We start from the raw sequence: 20753 nt of genomic DNA, 5'->3' as shown, positions 1-20753 counted from the left end.
AGGCTGTTTTGATTACAGTGGCCTTGAGATACAGTTTGATATTAGGTATTGTGATCCTTTCTACTTCGTTCTTCTTTCTCAAAATTGCTGCAGCTATTTGGGGTCATTTATGGTTCTGTATAAATTTTTGAAGTGTTTATTTTATATCTTTGAAATATGCCATTGGTACTTTAATAGGTATTGCATTGAATTGATAAATTGCTTTGGGGTAGTATGGACTTTCCTCAGAAAACTAAAAATGGAACTGCCTTCTGACCTGGCAATCCCACTGCTAGCATTATATCCTAAGAACCCTGAAACACCAGTCGAAAAGAACCTTTGCACTCCAATGTTCATAGTAGCACAATTTACAGTTGTAAAGTACTGGAAGCAACCTAAGTGTCCATCAGTAAATGAGTGGATCAAAAAACTATAGTACATTTATACAGTGGAATACTACTCAGCAGTAAGAAAGAAGGAGCTCCTATCTTTGCTACAGCATGGATGGAACTGGAGAGTATTATGCTGAGTGAAGTAATCCAGGCAGGGAAAGACCAATACCATATGACCTCACCTTTAAGTGAAACCTAATCAACAAAACAAACAAGCAAGCAAAATATAACCAGAGACATTGAAATTAAGAACAAACAGACAGTAACCAGATGGGAGATTGGAGGGGATAATTTGGGGGAAAAGGTGAAGGGTTTTCAGGAACAACTATAAAGGACATATGGACAAAACCAAGGCCAGTTGGAATCAGGAGAGGTAGGTGGGGATGGATGGGGTTGTGGTGACAGAAGGGGGAAAGGGCAGACAACTACTTGAACAACAATAACATTTAAAAAATGAAAAAAAAACCTTTTTCTCCATTAACTATTCTTATTCTAAAGTGTAATTCATTCAGAAAATGTAGGATAAGTGCTTTATTTGTTTGCTTTTTATTGACTAATTTTCAAACTAATTAGTTTGTTCTGTAACATCCTCCAAAGATGACTAATGATTTATAATTATCTTTTCAAGTATTATCTTGACAGTACACCAGTACACCAGTTTGGCTTTATATGGACACTTAATAAGATCTTTCCTCAATGATAATGTGACATTTTATAATTTCAGTAATTTTATATAAATGGGATCATGTGGTATTTAATTTGGGGGCTAGTTTTTTACCCTCAGCATATTTCTCCCAGGGTTTATTAAAATTGTATATTTATATTTTAGTTTGCTAGTGCTGCCATAATGAAATACTACAGACTGAGTGGCTTAAAAACAGAAATGTATTTTCTTACAGTTCTGGAGGCTAGAAGTCCAAGAAGATATGTCCACAGGTTTGGTGTCTTCTGAGGCCTCCGTTTTCGGCTAGCAGATGGCCACCTGCCCTTGTGTTCTGGAATGTTTTCTTATACACATATCCCTGATGGTATTTTTTTAGTCCAAATTTCCTGTTCTTATAAAGACACTAGTCAGATTGGATTAGGGCTCACCCTAATGTCCTAATTTTTACTTTATCTCTTTGATGCCCATCTCAAAATATAGTCACATTCTCAGGTGTTTGGGGTTAAGGCTTCAACAGATGAATTTTTATGAGGGGCACAACTCAGCTCATTGCAAACAGTTTGTTCCTTTAAAAAATTAATATTTTTATTAAACATGTTTGGGTGACATTGCTTAATAAAATTACGTAGGTTTTAAATGTACAGTTCTATAAATATTATCATTTCTATATTACATTGTGTGTTTACCACCCAAAGTCAAATCTCTTTCTGTTACTATATATTTGACCTCCTTATACTTTACTACTCTCCCCCTTCTCTCTGGTAACCACATTGTTGTCTTTGTGAGTTTTTGTTTGTGTGTCTTGTTTGTTCATTTGTTTTTAGTTTTATATTCTACATAGGAGTGAAATCCCCCCTTTTCCCCACTGAGTAGTATACCATGGTATAGCCAGCACAGTTTGTTTAACTATTTACTCATCGAAGCATACCTAGTGCTTCCCAGATAAGGTCAAGTTAAAGGAGTTCATTATCACCACACCCTTATTATATGAAATGTTAAAGGGACTTATTTAAGAAAAAGAAGAAGATCAAAGATATGAACAGTAAAATGACAACAAACTCACAACTATTAACAACTGAACCAGAAAAACAAAAACAAACAAAAAAAACTAAGCAAACAACCAAAAGGAACAGAATCACAGAAATGGAGATCACATGTAGGTTTATCAGTGGGGAGGGCAAAGGGGGATAATGGGGGGAAAGCTACAGGGAATAAAAAGTGTAAATTGTAGGTACAAAGTAGATGGGGAGGTTAAGAATAGTATAGGAAATGTGAAAGCCAAAGAACTTGTATGTACAACCCATAGACATGAATTAAGCAGTGTGAATGCATGTGAGAGGGGAGTGCCAGGTGGAGGGGAATTAAAGGAGGAAACATGAGACAACTGTAATAGCATAATCAATAAAATATATATATATTAAAAATATGTATTTTTTATAAGTTTTAGCTATTTTGAATAAAGCTGCTATGGACATTCATGTATAGGTTTTTCTGTAGACATCAGTTTCATTCTTCTGGTGAGTAAAGTGCCCAAGAATGTAGTTGCTGGTCTTGTGGTATGGTCATATGTTTAATTGTATAAGAAACTGCCAGACTTTTCAGGACTGTTGTACTATGTCACATTCCTACTGTCATTGTATGGTGATCTTCTGTGTATCTCTGCCAACGTTTATAGTGTTACTATTTTTATTTTAGCCCTTCTTGGTGTGTAGTGACATCTCATTGTGGTTTTAATTTACATTTTCCTGATGGCTAATGATATGGTACATATTTTTTAATAGACTTATTTTTAAAGGACAGTTTTAGACTAACAGAAAAATGCAGATGTATAATCTCTCTATGCATATATCCTGTCCACATATGCATAGTCTTTCTCCCATTATCAGTATCCCCATAAGAGTGCTATATTTGCTAAAATTGGTGAGGCTACATTGATACATCATTATTACCCAAAGTCCATAGTTCTTGGTCTTCTAAATGTGCTTTTTTGCCATTTGTCATCATCAGTGAAATGTCTCTATGTCTTTTCCCTATTTGGTGATTTCACAGGGTTTTCTACATAGGCAGTCTGTCAATAATGACAGTTTTATTTCTTCCTTTTTAATCATTGTGCTTTTTAGAAAAATTGCCTATTGGTACTGGCTAAGAATTTAATACAGTGTTTGATAGAAATGGTGAGAGTTTCTGTTCTTAGGGAGAAATCATTCTGTTTTTCACTCTTGTGTATAATATTAGGGGTAGAATTTTCTTGGGTGTCCTTTATTAGATCAAGGAATTTTCCTTCTATTCCCTTCTGTTTCTAGTATACGGAGTTATTTTTCAGTGTATCAAAAATAAACATTGGATTCTATCAAGTGCTTTTTCTATATTTTTTGAGGTGCTCTAATTCTTTTCCATTTTTAGATTATTGATATGATGAATATTGACTAATTTTCAAATGTTAAAGCAACCTTGCATTCCTGGTATAAACTCCAGTTGTTCATGATATATGATCCTTTTCATATATTGTTGGATTTGATTTTTTAAACTTGTGTTACAAATTTTTGCATATATATTTGTGAAGGACTGTGGTCTGTAGTTTTCTGTTTTTCAAAGTTTTTTTTCGTTTTGTGACAAAATAATGCTGGCCTCATCAAATGAATTGGGAAATACTTTCTTCTCTTCAGTTTTCTTGGTACAGTTTTTATAAAATTGATGTATCTCTATTAAATGTTTTGTGAATCCATATGGGCCTGGAGTTTTCTTTGTGGGAAGCTTTTTAACTACAACTACAATTTCTTTAATAGGTATGGGCAATTCATGTTTATTTCTTGTATAGTAAGCTTTGGCAGTTTTGTGTTTTTTAAGGAATTTATCCATTTCAATTAAGTTGTTGAATTTTGGCGTAAAATTATTTATAATATTCCCTTATTGTACATTAATATGATCTTAACATAGTTACTAATATATCATATGTATTACATATTAATATAAATGATGAAATGACCCTCTTTGTCCTCCATAATGTTCTTTGCTTTGGAATCTACTTTTTAATATGGACATGTTAGCTTTTTTTAGTTAACTGTTTGGTATAGTATACCTATTTTTTAGTCCTTTTACTATTAACCTTTGTGTCTTTATATTTAAAATGGATTTCTTATAGGCAGCATATAGTTGGGTCAGTCTGTCTTTTACTTGAGGTTTTTAGGCCATTGGCTAATGTGATTATTGAAACAGTATAGTTTAAATCTACCATCGTGCTATTTATTTCTACTTGTCTCTTTGTTCCTTTTTCTTTTTGCTGCCTTTGTTTGGGTTGAGTATTTTTTTATGATTCCTTTTTTTGTCATTTGTTGATTTATTAGCTTAGTTGTGTTATTTTATTTATTTTTATTTTATTGTAAAATATATTTTATTGATTATGGTATTACAGTTGTCCCTTGTTTTTCTCCCCTTTATCGCCTCTGACCTGTTATCCCCACAATCATTCCTCTACCTTAGTTCATGTCCATGGGTCATACATATAAGTTCATTGGCTTCTCCAAGTCCCATGCTATTCTTAACCTCCCTCCCCCCATTTTGTGCCTGCCATTTATGCTTCCTATTCCCTGTACCTTTTCCTCCATTCTCCCCTCCCCCACTCTCCCACTCTCCATTTATAACCCTCCATGTGATCCCTATTTCTATGAATCTGTTCCTGTTCTAAGTGTTTGCTGAGTTTGTTTTTGTTTTGTTTTTTAGGTTTGGTTGTTGGTAGTTGTGAGTTTGTAGTCATTTTACTGTTCATATTTTTTATCTTCTTTTTCTTGGATAAGTCCCTTTAACATTTCATATAGTAAGGGCTTGGTGATATTGAACTCCTTGAACTTGGCCTTTTCTGAGAAGCACTTTATCTACCCTTCCATTCTAAATGACAGCTTTGCTGGATAGAGTAAGCTTATATGTAGGTCCTTGCCTTTCATGACTTGGAATACTTCTCTTCAGTCCCTTCTTGTCTGCAAATCAGCTGACAGTCTGATGGGAACTCCTTTGTAGGTAACTGTCTCCTTTCCTCTTGCTGCTTATGAGATTCTCTCCTTATCTCTCATCTTGGCTAATGTAATTGTGATGTGCCTTGGTGTGTTTCTCTTTGGGTCCAACTTCTTTGGGACTCTCGAGCTTCCTGGACTTCTTGGAAGTCTGTTTCCTTTGCCAGATTGGGGAAGTTCTCCATTATGTTTTCAAATAAGTTTTCAATTTCCTGCTGTTCCTCTTCTATTGCTGTTCCTTCTGGCACCCTTATGATTCAGATGTTGGAATGTTTAAAGTAATGTCCTGGAGGTTCCTAAGCCTCTCCTCATTTTTTTTTGAATTCTTGTTTCTTCATTCTGTTTGAATGTGTATTTCTTCCTTCTGCTCCAAACTGTTGATTTGAGTCCTGATTTCCTTCTTATCATTGTTGGTTCCCTATAAATTTTTTTTATTTCACTTCTCATAGCCTTCATTTTTTCCTCTAGTTTGTGACCATACTCAACCAGTTCTGTGAGCATCTTGTTTACCAGTGTTTTGAACTGTGCATCTGATAGGTTGGCTATCTCTTCATCACTTAGTTGTGTTTTTTCTGGAGCTTTGATCTGTTCTTTGATTTGGGCCTTTTTTTGTTTGTTTTGTTCTGGGCCTATTAGGTAGTAAGGGGAGGAGCCTTAGGTGTTCACCAGGGCGGGACAACCCATGTTGATTTGTTTTGACACTGTGTGAGGGGGAGGGGTCCAATAGGGAACAGTGCTGCTTGCTGTCTTATCTGCTGGTTTTCAGTCACTTCCCCCACAACCCACAAGCAAATTCGGCCCTTCTGGTGCCAATTCCCAGGTGGGTGGTTTTGTTTACGTTCTAGGACCCTGTGGGTTTGTCCAGGCAACTCTCCTATGAGGCTGGGAGTTTCTCCCACTGCCTCAATCCCAACAGGTTTTTTCAGTCAGATGTTTTCAGGCTTTCTTTTCCCATGCTGGAACCTGGGTTGCGAGGTCTATCTCACTCTCCAGTTATTCCTCCTGGTTTATCCACATGCAAATGTGGAACCACTTGCTCCACCAGCCTCTGCCTTACCTACCATGGTCCTCCAGCTGATGCCTTGCCATGAGTCCTCTCACCCTGGCTGCTGGTCTCCACTCCTCCTACTGGTGTGTATAAATGTTTCTTCATTAACATGTTGGTTGTTGGACTTCCATACAGTTTGATTTTCTGCCATTTCTGGTTATTTTTTGTTTTTAAATGTGTCTTCTCCTTCTTTTGGTTGTGTGAGCAGGCAAAGTGTATCTACCTATGCCTCCATCTTGGCTGGAAGTTCGTTTGATTATTTTAGTCATTGTTTCAGAGTTTGTAGCATACATTTGAAACTTTTCACAGCCTACTTACAAACAATATTACTTCTTTATGTATAGTATAAAAACTTTATGTCAGTTTGCTTCTCTCTCTTTACTCTTGGGCTTTGTTCTGTTGTCATACAATTTTAGTTGTACATGTGATTTAAGCTCCACAACATATTGTTATATTTTGCCTTTAAACAGTCAGTTCTTTAAGAGAAATTTAAATAATTAGAAAAAATCTTTATCTTTAGTTATATAGCTACCACTCCTAGTGCTCTTTATTCTTTTATATAGGTCCAGATTTCTGTCTGGCATCATTTTCCTTCTGCTTGAAGGATTTTTGTTAACACTTTTTATAGTACAAATCTCATAATGATTTGTCAGAATTGTGTGTCTGAAATAGTTTATATTTTGTCTTAGTTTCTGAAAGATATTTTCAGAATTGTAGCTTGACATTTTCCCCTCAGCACTTTAAAGATGTTTTTCCACCATCTCTAGCTTTCATTGTTCCCTAAGAGAAATCTGGTGCCATCTTTACCTTGTTCCTCTGTATGTAATATGTCATATTTTACAGTCTTCTCTTTCCCACTAATGAGTTTAAGCAATCTGATCATTATGTTTCATAGTGGTGTTTTAAGATTTTCATTGTTGAGTTTCATTGTGCTTCTTGAATTTGTAGGTTTAAAATTTTTATCAAAGTTGGAAAAATTCTGGCCATTATCTCTTCAAAAGAATTTTTTATTGTCACTTTCCTTTTTTTTCTGGTTCTCTAATTATACATATATTTAACTGCTTGACATTTTCTCACAGTTTATCAGTCCTCTGTTCAGTTTTGGTTTTCTTTTTTTCTTTGCTGTGCATTTCATTTTTGGAAATTCCTTTTGCTTTGTCTTCAAGTTCACCTATCTTTGGCAGCAATTTAATTTTTCTTTCATAAAATTCAGCATACTTTTCATCTCAGATATTTTAGTTTTTATCTCTAGAAGTTCAATTTAGGCATTTTAAAAATACATTCCAGAGTCAATTGAACATGTTCAATCTGCTCTAATTCAGGGATTTGCAAACTTTTTTTTATAAAGGGTTAGATAATAAATGTTTTAGGCTACACAAATCAGCCATTGTAGTAAGAAAACAGATAAAATGCAAATGAATAAATGTTGCTATAGTCCAATTAAACTTAATTTATAAAATAGGCAGGCTGGATTTGGCGACTACTACACTAGCTTCTTTACTATATGGGATACATTTATCATAAGTGCTTTAATGTCCTTGTCTAATAATTCTATATCTGAGTTAAAAATTGACTGATAATTCTCTTTTTATGGTTATTTTCCTGCTTCTTTGTCTCTGTGGTAATTTTCTTTTTTTTTTTTTTTGCTGTCAGTTATTGTAAATTTTATTAAGTGTGTATTGTGTATTTTTGCGCTCTGGAATATTTTTGTTTTTCTTGGTCACAGGTTGATCCTCTTAGGTTTTACTTTTAAGGTTCATTAGATGGCACTAGAGATGAGTGTAGTCTAGGGCAAGCATTGCCACTATTAACATTTTGGGCTGAATAGTTCTTTGTTGTGGAAACTATCTTGTGCATTGTAGAATGTTTAGAAGCATTATTTCTGGCCTCAATCTTCTGGTGCCAATAGTAGCCCCCACCTAGTTGTGACAGCCAAATTTGTCTCCAGGCATATGTCTCTATATCCACTAGGATGGAAAAATCACCCCTGGTTGACAACCACTTGTATAGCATTAAATATTCACTATTGAGGTAAGCCCATTCCCTTTAAGGTATACTCCATGGGTTATCATGGTGTTTTCTCCTTTGGCCATTGAGAATAGACAGTATTCCTAGCCTATGTGAGCCTGAAGTAATATTTCCTCTCTTGGTTGCTTTTGGGTCTTGGCAATTTTGAATAAAGCTGCTCTAAATAAGCACGTGCGGGTTTTTATGTAGATGTAAGTTTTCAACTTTTTGAGTAAATACTAAGGAGCTTGATTTCTGGATCCTGTGGCAAGAGTTTGTTATTTTTATTGTACCACAATGGTACAGAACAGATGCTCTGGAAATAAACCCAAGAATATGTATTCAATTAATTTGTGGCAAAAACAGGCCCACAATTTACAATAAGAGTAGGGGACAGTCTTTTCAATAATGGAGCTTGAAAAACTGGATGGCCACATGCAAAAAAATGAAACAAGACTACTCTTTTATAACAAAAATCAACTGAAAGTGACTTAAGCATAAGACCTGAAGCCATAAAACTCATGGAAGAAAACATAGGTGGTAAGATCCTTGAAATTGGTCTTGGTGATTCTTTTTAGGGTTTGATAACAAAAGCAAAGGCAAAAAAAAAAAAGAGAGAGAGAGAGAGGGAGAGAAAAAGTACACAAGTGGGGACTACATCAAACTAAAAAGCTTCTGCACAGTAAAAGAAACCATCCAGAAAATGAAAGGACAACTGAATGGGAGAAAACATATGCAATCATCTATCATATATATAAGAGCTTAATATTAAGAAATATAAAGAACTCATACATCCATCCCAGTAGCAAAAAAGCAAACAATGTGATTAAAAGATGGGCAGAGGAATTGAATAGATATTTTTTCAAAGAAGACACAGATGGCCATCAGGTACATGAAAAGGTGTACAGTATCCCTAATCATCAGGGAAATGAAAATCAAAACCACAGTATCACCTCACACTTCTTAGAATGGTTATTATCAAAAACACAAGAAATTTAAAAAATGTTGGCTAGGCTGTGGAGAAAATGGAATCCTTGTGCACCATTGGTGGTAATGTAATTGATGTAGTCACTATGTACGAGACTTTGGATATTCCTAAAAAAATAAAAATAGAGCTGCCATATGATGCAGCAATTCCACTTGAGTATGTATCTGAAGGAAACAGAAACGCTAAGTTGAAAAGATACATGCAGCCCCATGCTCATTGGGTTCATTATTTATAGTAGCCAAGATATAGAAACAACCTATAGGTGAATGGATAAAGAAATTGGAGTATGTGCATACACACACACACACATACACACACACACAGAGGGATATTATTCAGCCATAAAAGAGAAAGAAATCTTGACATTTGCAACAGTGTGAATGGCCCTTGCAGGCATAAAGCTAAATAAAATTAGTTGGTCATAGAAAGATAAATATGATATCACTGATATGTTGAATAATAATAATAATAAGTTAACTCATGATCACAGAATAGACTAGTTGGTGGTTGCCAGAGAAGGAGTGGGGGTGGCAAAGTGGATGAAGATAGTCAAGTTACAAACTTCCACTTTTAAGTAATGGGGTGACTTTAAATAAATAAATAACAACAGGGTCACTATAGTTAATAATACTGAATTGTATATTTGAAAGTTAAGAAAATAGATCCTTTTTAAAATGTATGTATTTAATTGTTGTTCAAGTACAGTTTTCTGTCTTTTACTCCTATCCCAGCCCTCCCCACCAGTGTTCCCCACCTCCCTCCCATTTCTACCCCCCTTAGTTTTTGTCCATGTGTCCTTTACACTAGTTTCTGTAAATTCTTCTTCTCTTCCCCTGAAATTCCCTTCCCTCTGGTCACTATCAGCCTGTTTTCTATTTCAGTGTCTTTGGTTATATTTTGCTCGCTTGCTTGTTTTTTTGTTTAGGTTCCTGGTAAGGGTGAGATCATGTGATATTAGTCTTTCACCGCCTGGCTTATTTCACTCAGCATAATGCTTTCCAATTCCATCCATGCTGTTCCAAAGGGTTGGAGCTCATTCTTTCTTTCTGCTGAGTAGAATTCCATTGTGTAAATGTACCATAGTTTTTTGATCCATTCATTTACTGCTGGGCACCTAGGTTGCTTCTAACTCTTGGCTATTGTAAATTGTGCTGCTATGAACATTAGGGTGCATAGGTTCTTTTGGATTGGTGTTTCAGGGTTCTTAGGATATAATCCTAGTAATGGAATTACTGGGTCAAAAGGCAGATTCATTTTTAGTTTTCTTAGAAAATTCCATACTGTTTTTCATAATGGTTGCACCAGTCTGCAATCCCAGCAGCAATGAACTAGGGTCCCCTTTTCTCCACAGTTTCTTCAACACTTGTTGTTTGTTGCTTTGTTTATGATGGTCCTTCTGACTGGTGTAAAGTGGTATCTCATTGTGGTTTTAATTTGCATCTCTCTGATAGCTTAGTGATATTGAGCATCTTTTCATGTGTCTCTGGATCAAGGCAATACCTATTAAAGTACCAATGACATATTTCACAGACATAGAACAAACACTTCGAAATGTATTTATTTATTTATTTTAGAGATTTTAATTTAATATCTTTATTTTTTAAGTTGCTCAAAATTTAAAAGTTTAAAATTCTCTTTTTGGACATTTTAAAAAATATATTTTATTGATTATGCCATTACGCTTGTCCTATTCCCCCCTTCATTCCCCTCTATCCTGCACATCCCCTCCCCCACCATTTCCCCCCTTTAGTTTATGACCACATGTCTCAAGTTCTTTAGATCCTATATTTTCCCTACGATTCTTGTCCTCCCCCCATCTATTTTCTACCTACCATCTATGCTACTTATTCTCTGTACCTTCTCCTCCCTTCTTCTCCTCCCACTCCCCTGTTGCTAACCTTCCATGTGATCTTCATTTCTGTGGTTCTGCTCCTGATCTAGCTGTCCTCTTACTTTGCTTTTGTTTTAGGCGTGGTTCTTAATAACTGTGAGTTTTCTGTCCTGAATTTCACTGTTAATATTTTTTATCTTCTTTTTCTTAGATGAGTCCCTTTAACATTTCATATAAGGGCTTGGTGTTGATGAATTCCTTGAATTTGATCTTATCTGAGAAGCATTTTGTCTGCCCTTCCATTCTAAATGAAAGCTTTGCTGGATAGAGCAATCTTGGATGTAGGTCCTTGCCTTTCATGACTTGGAATACTTCTTTCCAGCCCCTTCTTGCCTGTAAGGTCTCTGTTGAGAAACCAGCTGACAGTCTGATGGGAACTCCTTTGTAGGTGACTGTCCCCTTAGCTCTTGCTGCTTCTAGGATTCTCTCTTTCATTTTAATCTTGGCTAATGTAATTATGATGCGCCTTGGTGTGTTCCTTCTTGGGTCCAACTTCTTTGGGACTCTCTGAGCTTCCTGGATTTCCTGGAAGTCTATTTCCTTTGCCAGATTGAGGAAGTTCTCCTTTATTATTTGTTCAAATAAGTTTTCCACTGGTGGCTGTTCCCCTACTGGTACCCCTGTAATTCAGATGTTGGAATGTTTAAAGATGTCCTGGAGGTTCCTAAGCCTCACCTCATTTTTTTGTATTCTTATTTCTTCTTTGTTTTCTGTTTGTTCATTTTTTTCTTCCTTCTGGTCCACTCCCTTGATTTGAGTCCCAGTTTCCTTTCCATCACTATTGCTTTCCTGTGCATTTCCCTTCATTTCAATTAGTTTAGCCTTCATTTGTTCCTCTAATTTGTGACTAAAAACAACCAGTTCTGTGAGCATCCTGATCACTAGTGTTTTGAACTGTGCATCTGAAAGTTAGGCTATTTCTTGTTTGCTTAGATTTATGGGCTCTGGGGCTTTGAGCTGTTCTTGAACCATACTGTTTTGGTTTGTTTGCATCTGTTATGTATGAAGGGCGGAGCCTTAGGTGTTCATCAGGGCGGGGTTACCCAGGTTGCTGGGTTGTGACGTTGTATGTAGGGGCGAGGTCAAAGAGGGGCAATGGCGGTCCCCTCTACTGCTTCCCATTGCTGGGTCCTGCAGGGTCTGTCTCACTGCTAGCTCCTTCGCCTGGTTTATCTGCACGCACGAATGTGTGACTGTGGTCAGCCTGCTGGCTTGCGCTCTCACTGGGTTGGCCCATTGCTACCCCACACCTGGGATTCACCCATGACTGCCTGTGGGTCTGGGCCAGGGGATCTTTCCTGCCCCACCCTGCTCTGCTGCTGGCTCCGCCCCTGTTACCAGTCTGGATGAACAGTTAGTTCGTTGTTGTAGGACTTCCATACAGTTCAATTTTCTGTGTTTTGGCTGTGTTTTTGTTACTAAAACTTTCTTGTCTTTAAACTTGGTTGTGTGAGAAGGCACGGTGTTTCCACCTACGCCTTCATCTTGGCGGAAGGCTCCCAACACATCAAAATTTATATGGAACCATAAACGACCCAGAATAGCAGCTGCAATTTTGAGAAAGAAGAACAAAGTGGGAGGCTTCACAATGCCTGATACCAAACTGTATTACAAGGTCACTGTAATCAAAACAGCCTGGTACTGGCATGAAAACAGGCACATAGACCAATGGAACAGAACAGAGAGCCCAGAAATCAACTCAACTCTCTATGGTCAATTAATATTCAACAAAGGAGGCAGCAACATAAAATGAAGTAAAAATAGCCCCTTCAACAAATGGTGTTGGGAGAATTAGACAGCTATGTGGAAAAAAATGAAACTCGAGCACCAACTTACACCATACACCAAAATAAATTCAAGGTGAATAAAAGATTTAAATTTAAGCCATGACACAATTAAAATCCTAGAGGAGAACATAGGCAGGAAAATCTCAGATATTTCAAGCAGCAACATTTTTACTGATATGTCCCCTAGAGCAAGGGACATAAAGGAAAGAATAAACAAATGGGATCTGATCAAAATAAAAAGCCTCTGCACAGCTAAAGAAAACAGTATTAAAATAAAAAGAACCAACTGTATAGGAAAACATATTTTCCAATGATACCTGAGGCAAGGGTTTAATCTCCAGAATGTACAAAGAACTTACACGACTCCACTCTAAGAAGACAAGCAACTCAATTAAAAAGTGAGTGAAGGACTTGAACAGATATTTCTCCAAGGAGGACATTCAGAGGATCCAGAGACACATGAAAAGAGAATAGATCTTAAAAGTTCTTATCACAAGAAAAAATGTGTAACTGTGTGATGATGGATGTTGACTTAATTTTGGGGACCATTTCACAATATATACAAATATCCAATCATATATCTGTAATAATATAGTTATTATTACATTATTAATAGTATAGGTCTTATTACATTGTTCATTATTATTTTTATGAAATAATAATATAGTTATTATTACTTTATTTCATTATTATTAATAATGAAGAAAGTAATTGCCAATCCAAGGTCAATTAGATTTTCTCCTATGTTATCTTTTGGGAATTGTAAGCTTTACATTTTGTATTTAGTCCTGTGATACATTTTGACTTAATTTTTGTAAAGGGCATAAGATTTGTGTTGAGATGCATTTTTTGTACTTACATATATAACTACAAAAATTGTACTTATGTATGTAAGTACAATTTACATATTGTCTACTACTATTTGTCGAATATACATCTTTTCTTCATTTTATTACCTTTGCTCCTTTGTCAAAGATCAGTTGACTATTATGTGGGTCATTTCTGGACTCTTCATTTGTTTCATTGACCTATTTGTCTGTTTTTTCACCAGTACCACAATGTATTGATTACTGTAGCTTTATAGTAATTTGTGATGTTAGGTAGTGTCAGTCCTTCAATTTGTCCTTCTTCCATGTGATGTTGGCCATTTGGGATCTTTTGCCTCTTCATATAAACTTTAGAATCAGTGTGTGGATATTCACAAAATAACTTGCTGGGATTTTGATTGATATTGAGTTAAATCTGTAGCTGAAGTCAGGAAGAACTGATATCTTGACATTATTGAGTTTTCCTATTTTATTTAGTTCTTTTTTTAAGTGATTTTTTAAAAGATTTATTTAGTGTTAGAGAGAGGGCAAGGGGAGGAGAAGGAAAGGTAGTGAAACATCATTGTGTTGTTTCTCTCACTGTATTGTTGCCCCTTTTATATCCTCTATTGGGGACCCGGCCCACAACCAAGACTTGTACCCTGACTGGGAATAAGACCCACAGTGCTTTGATTTGGAGGCTGGCACTCAATCTACTGAGCCAGGGCTATTTAGTTCTACTTTGATTTCATTTTCAGAGTTGTAGTTTTGCTTAGATAGATCTTGTAATGTGTTTTATTTTGGGGGTGATGATATGAATGGCATTATGTCTTTTATTTCACATTCTACTTATTCACTGTTGATATATAGAAAAGTGGTAGACATATATACTAATCTTACAGCCTGCAACTTTAATCACTTATCAGATCCAGGATGTTTTTTGTTGATTCTTTCATATTTTCTAGATGAACAATTATATCATTTTCAAACAGAGAGTGTCATTTCTTCCTACCCAATCTGTATGCCTTATTTTTTGTTTTCATTTTCTAGAATTTCTAGTGTGATGTTGAAAGGAGTGTTGCCTTATTCCTGACCTTTTATGGGAAAGCTTGTAGTTGCTCAGTTGCTCACCATTAATTATGATGTTAGCTGGAGGTTGTTTGTAGGTGTTCTTTATCAAATTGAGGAATTTCTCCCCCTCTATTCATACTTTATTGAGGTTTTTTTTCTGATAAAATTTTTTTTTGAGAAAACAGGCTTTTTTTTTTTTTTTGGAATGGTGTTAGATTTTGTTAAATGCTTTTCCTGAACTTATTGATAGGATTACATCATTTGTTTTCAACCCGTTGATGTAGTGGATTACATTTATTGGTTTTTGAATGTTGTATACCTAGAATAAATCCCACTTGGTCCTAGAGTATAATTCTTTTTATACATTGTTGATTCAATTTGCTAATATTTTGTTGAGAATATATGTATTTATATTCATTATAGGTATTAGTCTATAGTATTTGTTTTTCTTCTTTGTAATGTCTTTGAGTTTAATGGTAATGCTTGCCTTATAGAATGAATTAGGAAGTATCTCCTTTGCTTCTGTTTTCTAGAAAAGATTATTGAGAATTGGTGTAATTTCTTACTTAAATGTTTGTGAGAATTCACCAGTGAATCTACCTGTACCTGGTGCTTTCTGTTTTGAATGGTTATTACTTACTGGTTTAATATCTTTAATAGATTATAGGTCTATTTAGATTGTGTATTTCTTATGTGGGTTTGGCAGATTGTATCTTTAAAGAAATTGGTCTATTTCATCTAGGTTTTCAAGTGTGTGGGCACAGAATTGTTGATAGTATTTCTTTATCATCTGTTTAATTTCCATGGGATCTAGAGTCATGTCCTTTCTTTCATTTGTGATTTGAGTAATTTGTCTTCTCTTTCTTTTTTAAGTTAATGTGATTTGTAGGCTTGTTAATTTTAGTGTTCTTTCTGAAGAAGCAGTTTTTGGTTTTATTAATTTTTTCTCTTGATTTTCTGTTTTTAACAATTCTTTTTTGTGTAATTGGTGTTTATAGTGAAATACTTAAATGTATTTCTTATTTTCTTTGGTATATATTTTTTAGCTGTTTTCTTTGTAGTTACTGTGAGGATTATATTTAACATCCTAATATTATAAGTCTAATTGCAATTTATTTCAGCCTAACTTCAATAACATAAAAACTGTGCTCTTCCACCAACTCTGTCCCAACACCTTTTAGTTATCAGTATCACAGAATCACATCTTTATACATTGTGAGTCCAAAATCATACATTAATAATTTTAATGCTAGTCTCTTAAATGCAGAAAACAAAAAGTGGACTTACACACCATTATTACAATAATAATAATAATTTTTAGACTTGCCTATTTGCTTTTACTGAGATCTTTATTTCTTCATATGACTCTGAGTTACTGACTTTTGTTCTTTCCTTTAAACCTATAGGACTCCCTTTAGAAACATTGCTCATAGGGCATGTCTTGTTGTAATGAACTCCCTCAACTCCTGTTTACCTGAGAATGTCTTAATTTTTCCCTCACATTTTTATGGTAAACTTAATATTTTATTTTATGTGTGTATGTATTTATTTAAGTATATTTTATTGATTATGCTATTAGAGTTGTCCCAATTTGCCCCCACTATCCCGCCTCTGCCTAGTACCCTGCTTTCTTCCAGCATTCCCCCACTTAGTTCATGTCTAGGAGTCAGGCCTATAAGTTCTTCATTTCCTATACTCTTCTTCTTTAAAGATTTTATTTATTTATTTTTAGAGAGGGTAAGGGAGGGAGAAAGAGAGGGAGAGAAACATCACTGTGTGGTTGCCTCTCACATACTCTGTACTGGGGACCTGGCCCACAACCCAGGCATGTGCCTTAGACTGGGAATTGAACTGGTGACCCTTTGGTTTGCAGACTGGCACTCAGTCCTCTGAGCCATACCAGCCAGAGTTCCTATACTGTTCTTAACATATCCCCCTGTCTATTTTGTACCTACCAATTAATGAATTTTTTTAATTTTTATTTTATGATTATGCCATTACAGTTGTTCTATTTCCCCCCTTCATTCTCCTCTATCCCGCATACCCCCTCCCCCACCATTCCCCCCTTTAGTTTATGACCACATGTCTCAAGTTCTTTAGATTCTATATTTCCCATACTATTCTTGCCCTCCCCCCTATTTTCTACCTACCGTCTATGCTACTTATTTTCTGTACCTTCTCCCCCCTTCTCCTTCTCCCACTCCTCTGTTGCTAACCCTCCATGTGATCTTCATTTCTATGGTTCTGCTCCTGATCTAGCTGTCCTCTTAGTTTGCTTTTGTTTTAGGTGTGGTTGTTAATAACTGTGAGTTTGCTGTCCTTTCACTGTTCATCTTTTTTATCTTCTTTTTCTTGGGTAAGTCCCTTTAACATTTCATATAATAAGGGCTTGGTAGTGATGAACTTCTTGAATTTGACCTTATCTGGGAAGCACTTTATCTGTCCTTCCATTCTAAATGAAAGTTTTGCTGGATAGAGTAATTTTGGTTGTAGGTCTTTGGATTTCATGACTTGGAATACCTCTTTCCAGCCCCTTCTTGCCTGTAGGGTCTCTTTGAGAAATCCGCTGACAGTCTGATGGGGACTCCTCTGTAGGTGACTGTCCCCTTATCTCTTGCTGCTTCTAGGATTCTCTCCTTCATTTGAATCTTGGCTAATGTAATTATGATGTGCCTTGGTGTGTTCCATCTTGGGTCCAACTTCTTTGGGACTCTCTGAGCTTCCTGGATTTCCTGGAAGTCTATTTCCTTTGCCAGATTGGGGAAGTTCTCCTTTATTATTTGTTCAAATAACTTTTCCAGTTGTTGCTCTTCCTCTTCTCTTTCCGGTACTCCTATGATTTGGATGTTGGAGTGTTTAAAGATGTCCTGGAGGTTCCTAAGCCTCTTCTCATTTTTTTGAACTCTTGCTTCTTCATTCTTTTCTGATTGGATGTTTCTTTCTTCTTTCTGGTCCATTCCATTGGTTTGAGTCCCATTTTCCTTCCCATCACTTTGGTTCCCTGTATATTTTCCTTTATTTCAGTTAGCATAGCCTTCATTTTTTCATCTAATTTGCCACCAAATTCAACCAATTCTGTGAGCATCCTGATTACCAGTGTTTTGAACTGTGCATCTGATAGGTTGGCTATCTCTTTTTGTCGCTTACTTGTATTTTTTCTGGAGCTTTGATCTGTTCTTTAGTTTGGGCCATTTTTTTTGTCTTGAGTCACCTGTTACATAGTGAGGAGTGGAGCCTAGGTGTTCACCCAGGTGGGTCAACCCAGTTGCTGGGTTGTGACACTGTATGTAGGGTTGGGGTCAGAGAGGGAACAATGGTGCTTGCTCTACTCTCTGCCGGATTTCAGTCACTTCTGCCACTTCCCCCAAGCAAACTGGGCCTTTGTGGTGCTTATTCCCATGTGGGTGTATTTGTGTATGTTCTAGGACCCTGTGGCTCTCTCCAGCAAACTCTTTTGTGAGGCTGGGACTTTCTTCCGGCACCTCAACTGCCACAAGTGTTTTCAATCAGTGATTTGAGCCTTTATTTCCCCGCTGTGGTACCCTGGGTTGGGAGGTCTGTTTAACTTTCCAGTTTTGCCTGGTTTATCTGTGTGCAAATGTGGGACCGCTGAGTCTGCCAGCTGTGCCTCTCCATAATTCACTGCCTTGCTGGGTCCACCAGCTGCTGCCTTTTGCACCCAGGGTCTGCCAGCGACTGCTTTGCTCTGCCCCCTCTCCGCTTGGCTGCCCGACTCAGTCCCTCCTACTTGTTTGGGTGAATATGTCTACTTTAACTCCTTGGTTGTCAGACTTCCATACAGTTCAGTTTTCTATTGGTACTGGTTGTTTTTTGTTTCTAAATTGTCCTTCTTTTAGTTGTGGGAGGAGGCACAGTGTGTCTACCTATGCGTCCATCTTGGCCGGAAATCCCAGTTTTATTTAATACTTTGATTATATCAGCCCATTGCCCCCTGGCCTTCAGAGTTTTTAATGAGAAATATGCTCATAATCTTATTGAAGATCCCTTATATGTGATGACTTGCTTTTTTTCTTGCTTTCAGAAATCTCTCTTTGTCTTTATCTTTTTACAACTTGATTATAATGTGTCTTGATATGGGTCCCTTTGAATTCATCCTACTTGGAATTTTTGTTGTATTATAATATGCATTATAATATTAGAGGCCTGATAGTAATAATGTCTGATGTTTAGATTTGTAGTTGTTTCTGGTACATATTCAGTTATATACAGATAATCAAGTTTGTTTGAGGCCTAGATAGTTAGAAAAGTTTTGAAGCAAAATATTTTTTAAATACTTCTATTCTTGTTTCTTTTTCAGTTTACTTCTTTTACATCTGTCTTGATTTCCTAATTATACAAAGTGTTTTTTTAAAGTAAGTTGAATAAGAATGATATTGCACTCAGAAACCACCAAATACCCATTATTAGTTTTCTTTTACTTCGGGCCTATTTAAAAAACTCTACCAAACTTTGTTTATTAAGAATTATTATTTTTTTAAACCTATATGATGGGTACCGTAAAAAAACTGGAATTATCTTCTGGAGTGTCGGCCCTTTGAAGTACAGTCTTCCCTTGCTGGGGGGTGGTTTTCTATGAATCTATCTGTATCAGTGCACTAACTGGTGTTGTTGTAAGAGGTTGCATTCAGCTTCAGTGAATCTGTTTTTGAAGACTCTTTCAACACATTTGACCATTTCATGATGGGTGATTTCTGAGTGTACCTACCCACACCATACTGAGTTTTCAGCAGTTTTTGACCAAAACCAGCATGACTCCTGTGCCCCAACCTCCCTATTCAGATCTCTCCTCAAGCCACAGTTTTGTTTCCCTGGATGAAAAAGTCCACCAAGGGAAATGTTTTGCCAATGTAGAAGAGGTCAAACAAAAAATTTAGTTTAGGCAGAAGCACTAAAAGGCATAAAAGTCAAGAAGTTCAAAAAGTGTTCTGATCATTGAAAAAAAGTCTTGATAGTTATATTCCATCAAATGGAGGATATTTTGAAGGCGACTGAAGTTTAAACATGTAAGAATAAATACACAATTTTTTGAAATATATTCTGTGTTTTAGGTCCCCCCTCATATAATCTTATTACCAGTGCACCAAAATAAATTTAATTTAACAAAGAGTTATGTTTCCTAATTTTATAGGCATAGCATGTTGCCAGCATAGCATGTTGCCATTCAAGGCATAGCATGTTGCTAGCCAGTGCTTTTTATCAACATTAAGATGTTTTATGTTACCATGCTGCAGGGAATTCTGGAAAAATCAAAGTATTTGCTACTTTAGTTACTAAGGCTTTATTGAAAGTAAATATATGGATTCTATTACATTTTTTTAATAATTGGAAAATTTGCCAAAGTTGATCATTTTATGCCTTGGACCCCTAGAAACTCCCAAACAAAGGTCTTGATGATCAGTGATCTATTTCAGGACCTTTTGAATTGGTACTCTTATTCTAATAGTAATTCATTCATTAGTGATGTTTCCTTTTTCAGTATATGTGACATTGGTTGGTGTGCAAACTTTGGAAGATACCATTTATTCACATAATTGCATATGAGTTGTAGAAATTTACCTCTCTCCTTAGTGTTTTCAACTTTGTTTCTGAGGGTGATAGACATCAGTTTTGTAGATCTTTCACAGACAAGCCATTCAGTTAGTAGTTGAGTATGGTGGCAGTTTTTTTTCTCATATATGATTATATCTTTTAGGGACAACATCTTTGGGCCTTTTACTCAATAAACTAAGCAGAGAGCTTTGCTGGAAACTAATTTCCATGTCAGTCTTATATTACTTGTTTATAAAGCGAGATCTGTAATATTATTTTTTGTATGAGTTACTCTTTTTTTAAATCATTTTTTATTGTTATTCTCTTGTAGGAGTCCCAATGTTTCTCCCTTTGCCCTCCTCTGCCCAACTGATGCCCCTGCCCCCACAGTCAATTCCCAAACTGTTGTCCTTGTCCATGGGTCATTCGTACATGTTCTTTGTCTAGTCCTTTCCCCTTCTTTCCACCATTATCCACTCTCCCCCCTTCTGGCCACTTTCAGTCTGTTTCATGTTTCCATGCCTGTGGTTCTATTTTGTTCATTAGTTTATTATTCATTAGAT

The 20753-nt window shown here is 36.1% G+C and overlaps 1 protein-coding gene across 4 annotated transcripts in view; it reads left to right on the top strand.

Moving 5' to 3' along the window:
- Window positions 1–20753, top strand: part of RB1 (RB transcriptional corepressor 1) — a 315901-nt gene that overhangs the window by 13154 nt on the left and 281994 nt on the right. Inside the window, exon 1 of one of the 4 annotated variants that reach the window (XM_053665400.1) lies at window positions 5837–6173. The exons of the other annotated variants lie outside the window; for them this stretch is intronic. Within the exon in view, the coding sequence (XP_053521375.1) occupies window positions 5919–6173 (255 nt within the window). The 5' untranslated portion in view covers window positions 5837–5918. Of the gene's footprint in view, window positions 1–5836; window positions 6174–20753 lie in introns of those variants that run through there. 4 annotated transcript variants of the gene reach the window in all.

This window comes from Artibeus jamaicensis, unplaced genomic scaffold, assembly GCF_021234435.1.
Source record: "Artibeus jamaicensis isolate MK-2021 breed Jamaican fruit bat unplaced genomic scaffold, CSHL_Jam_final contig_414, whole genome shotgun sequence".
Lineage (NCBI taxonomy): Eukaryota > Metazoa > Chordata > Mammalia > Chiroptera > Phyllostomidae > Artibeus > Artibeus jamaicensis.
This window is presented reverse-complemented; position numbering and strand designations above follow the sequence as displayed.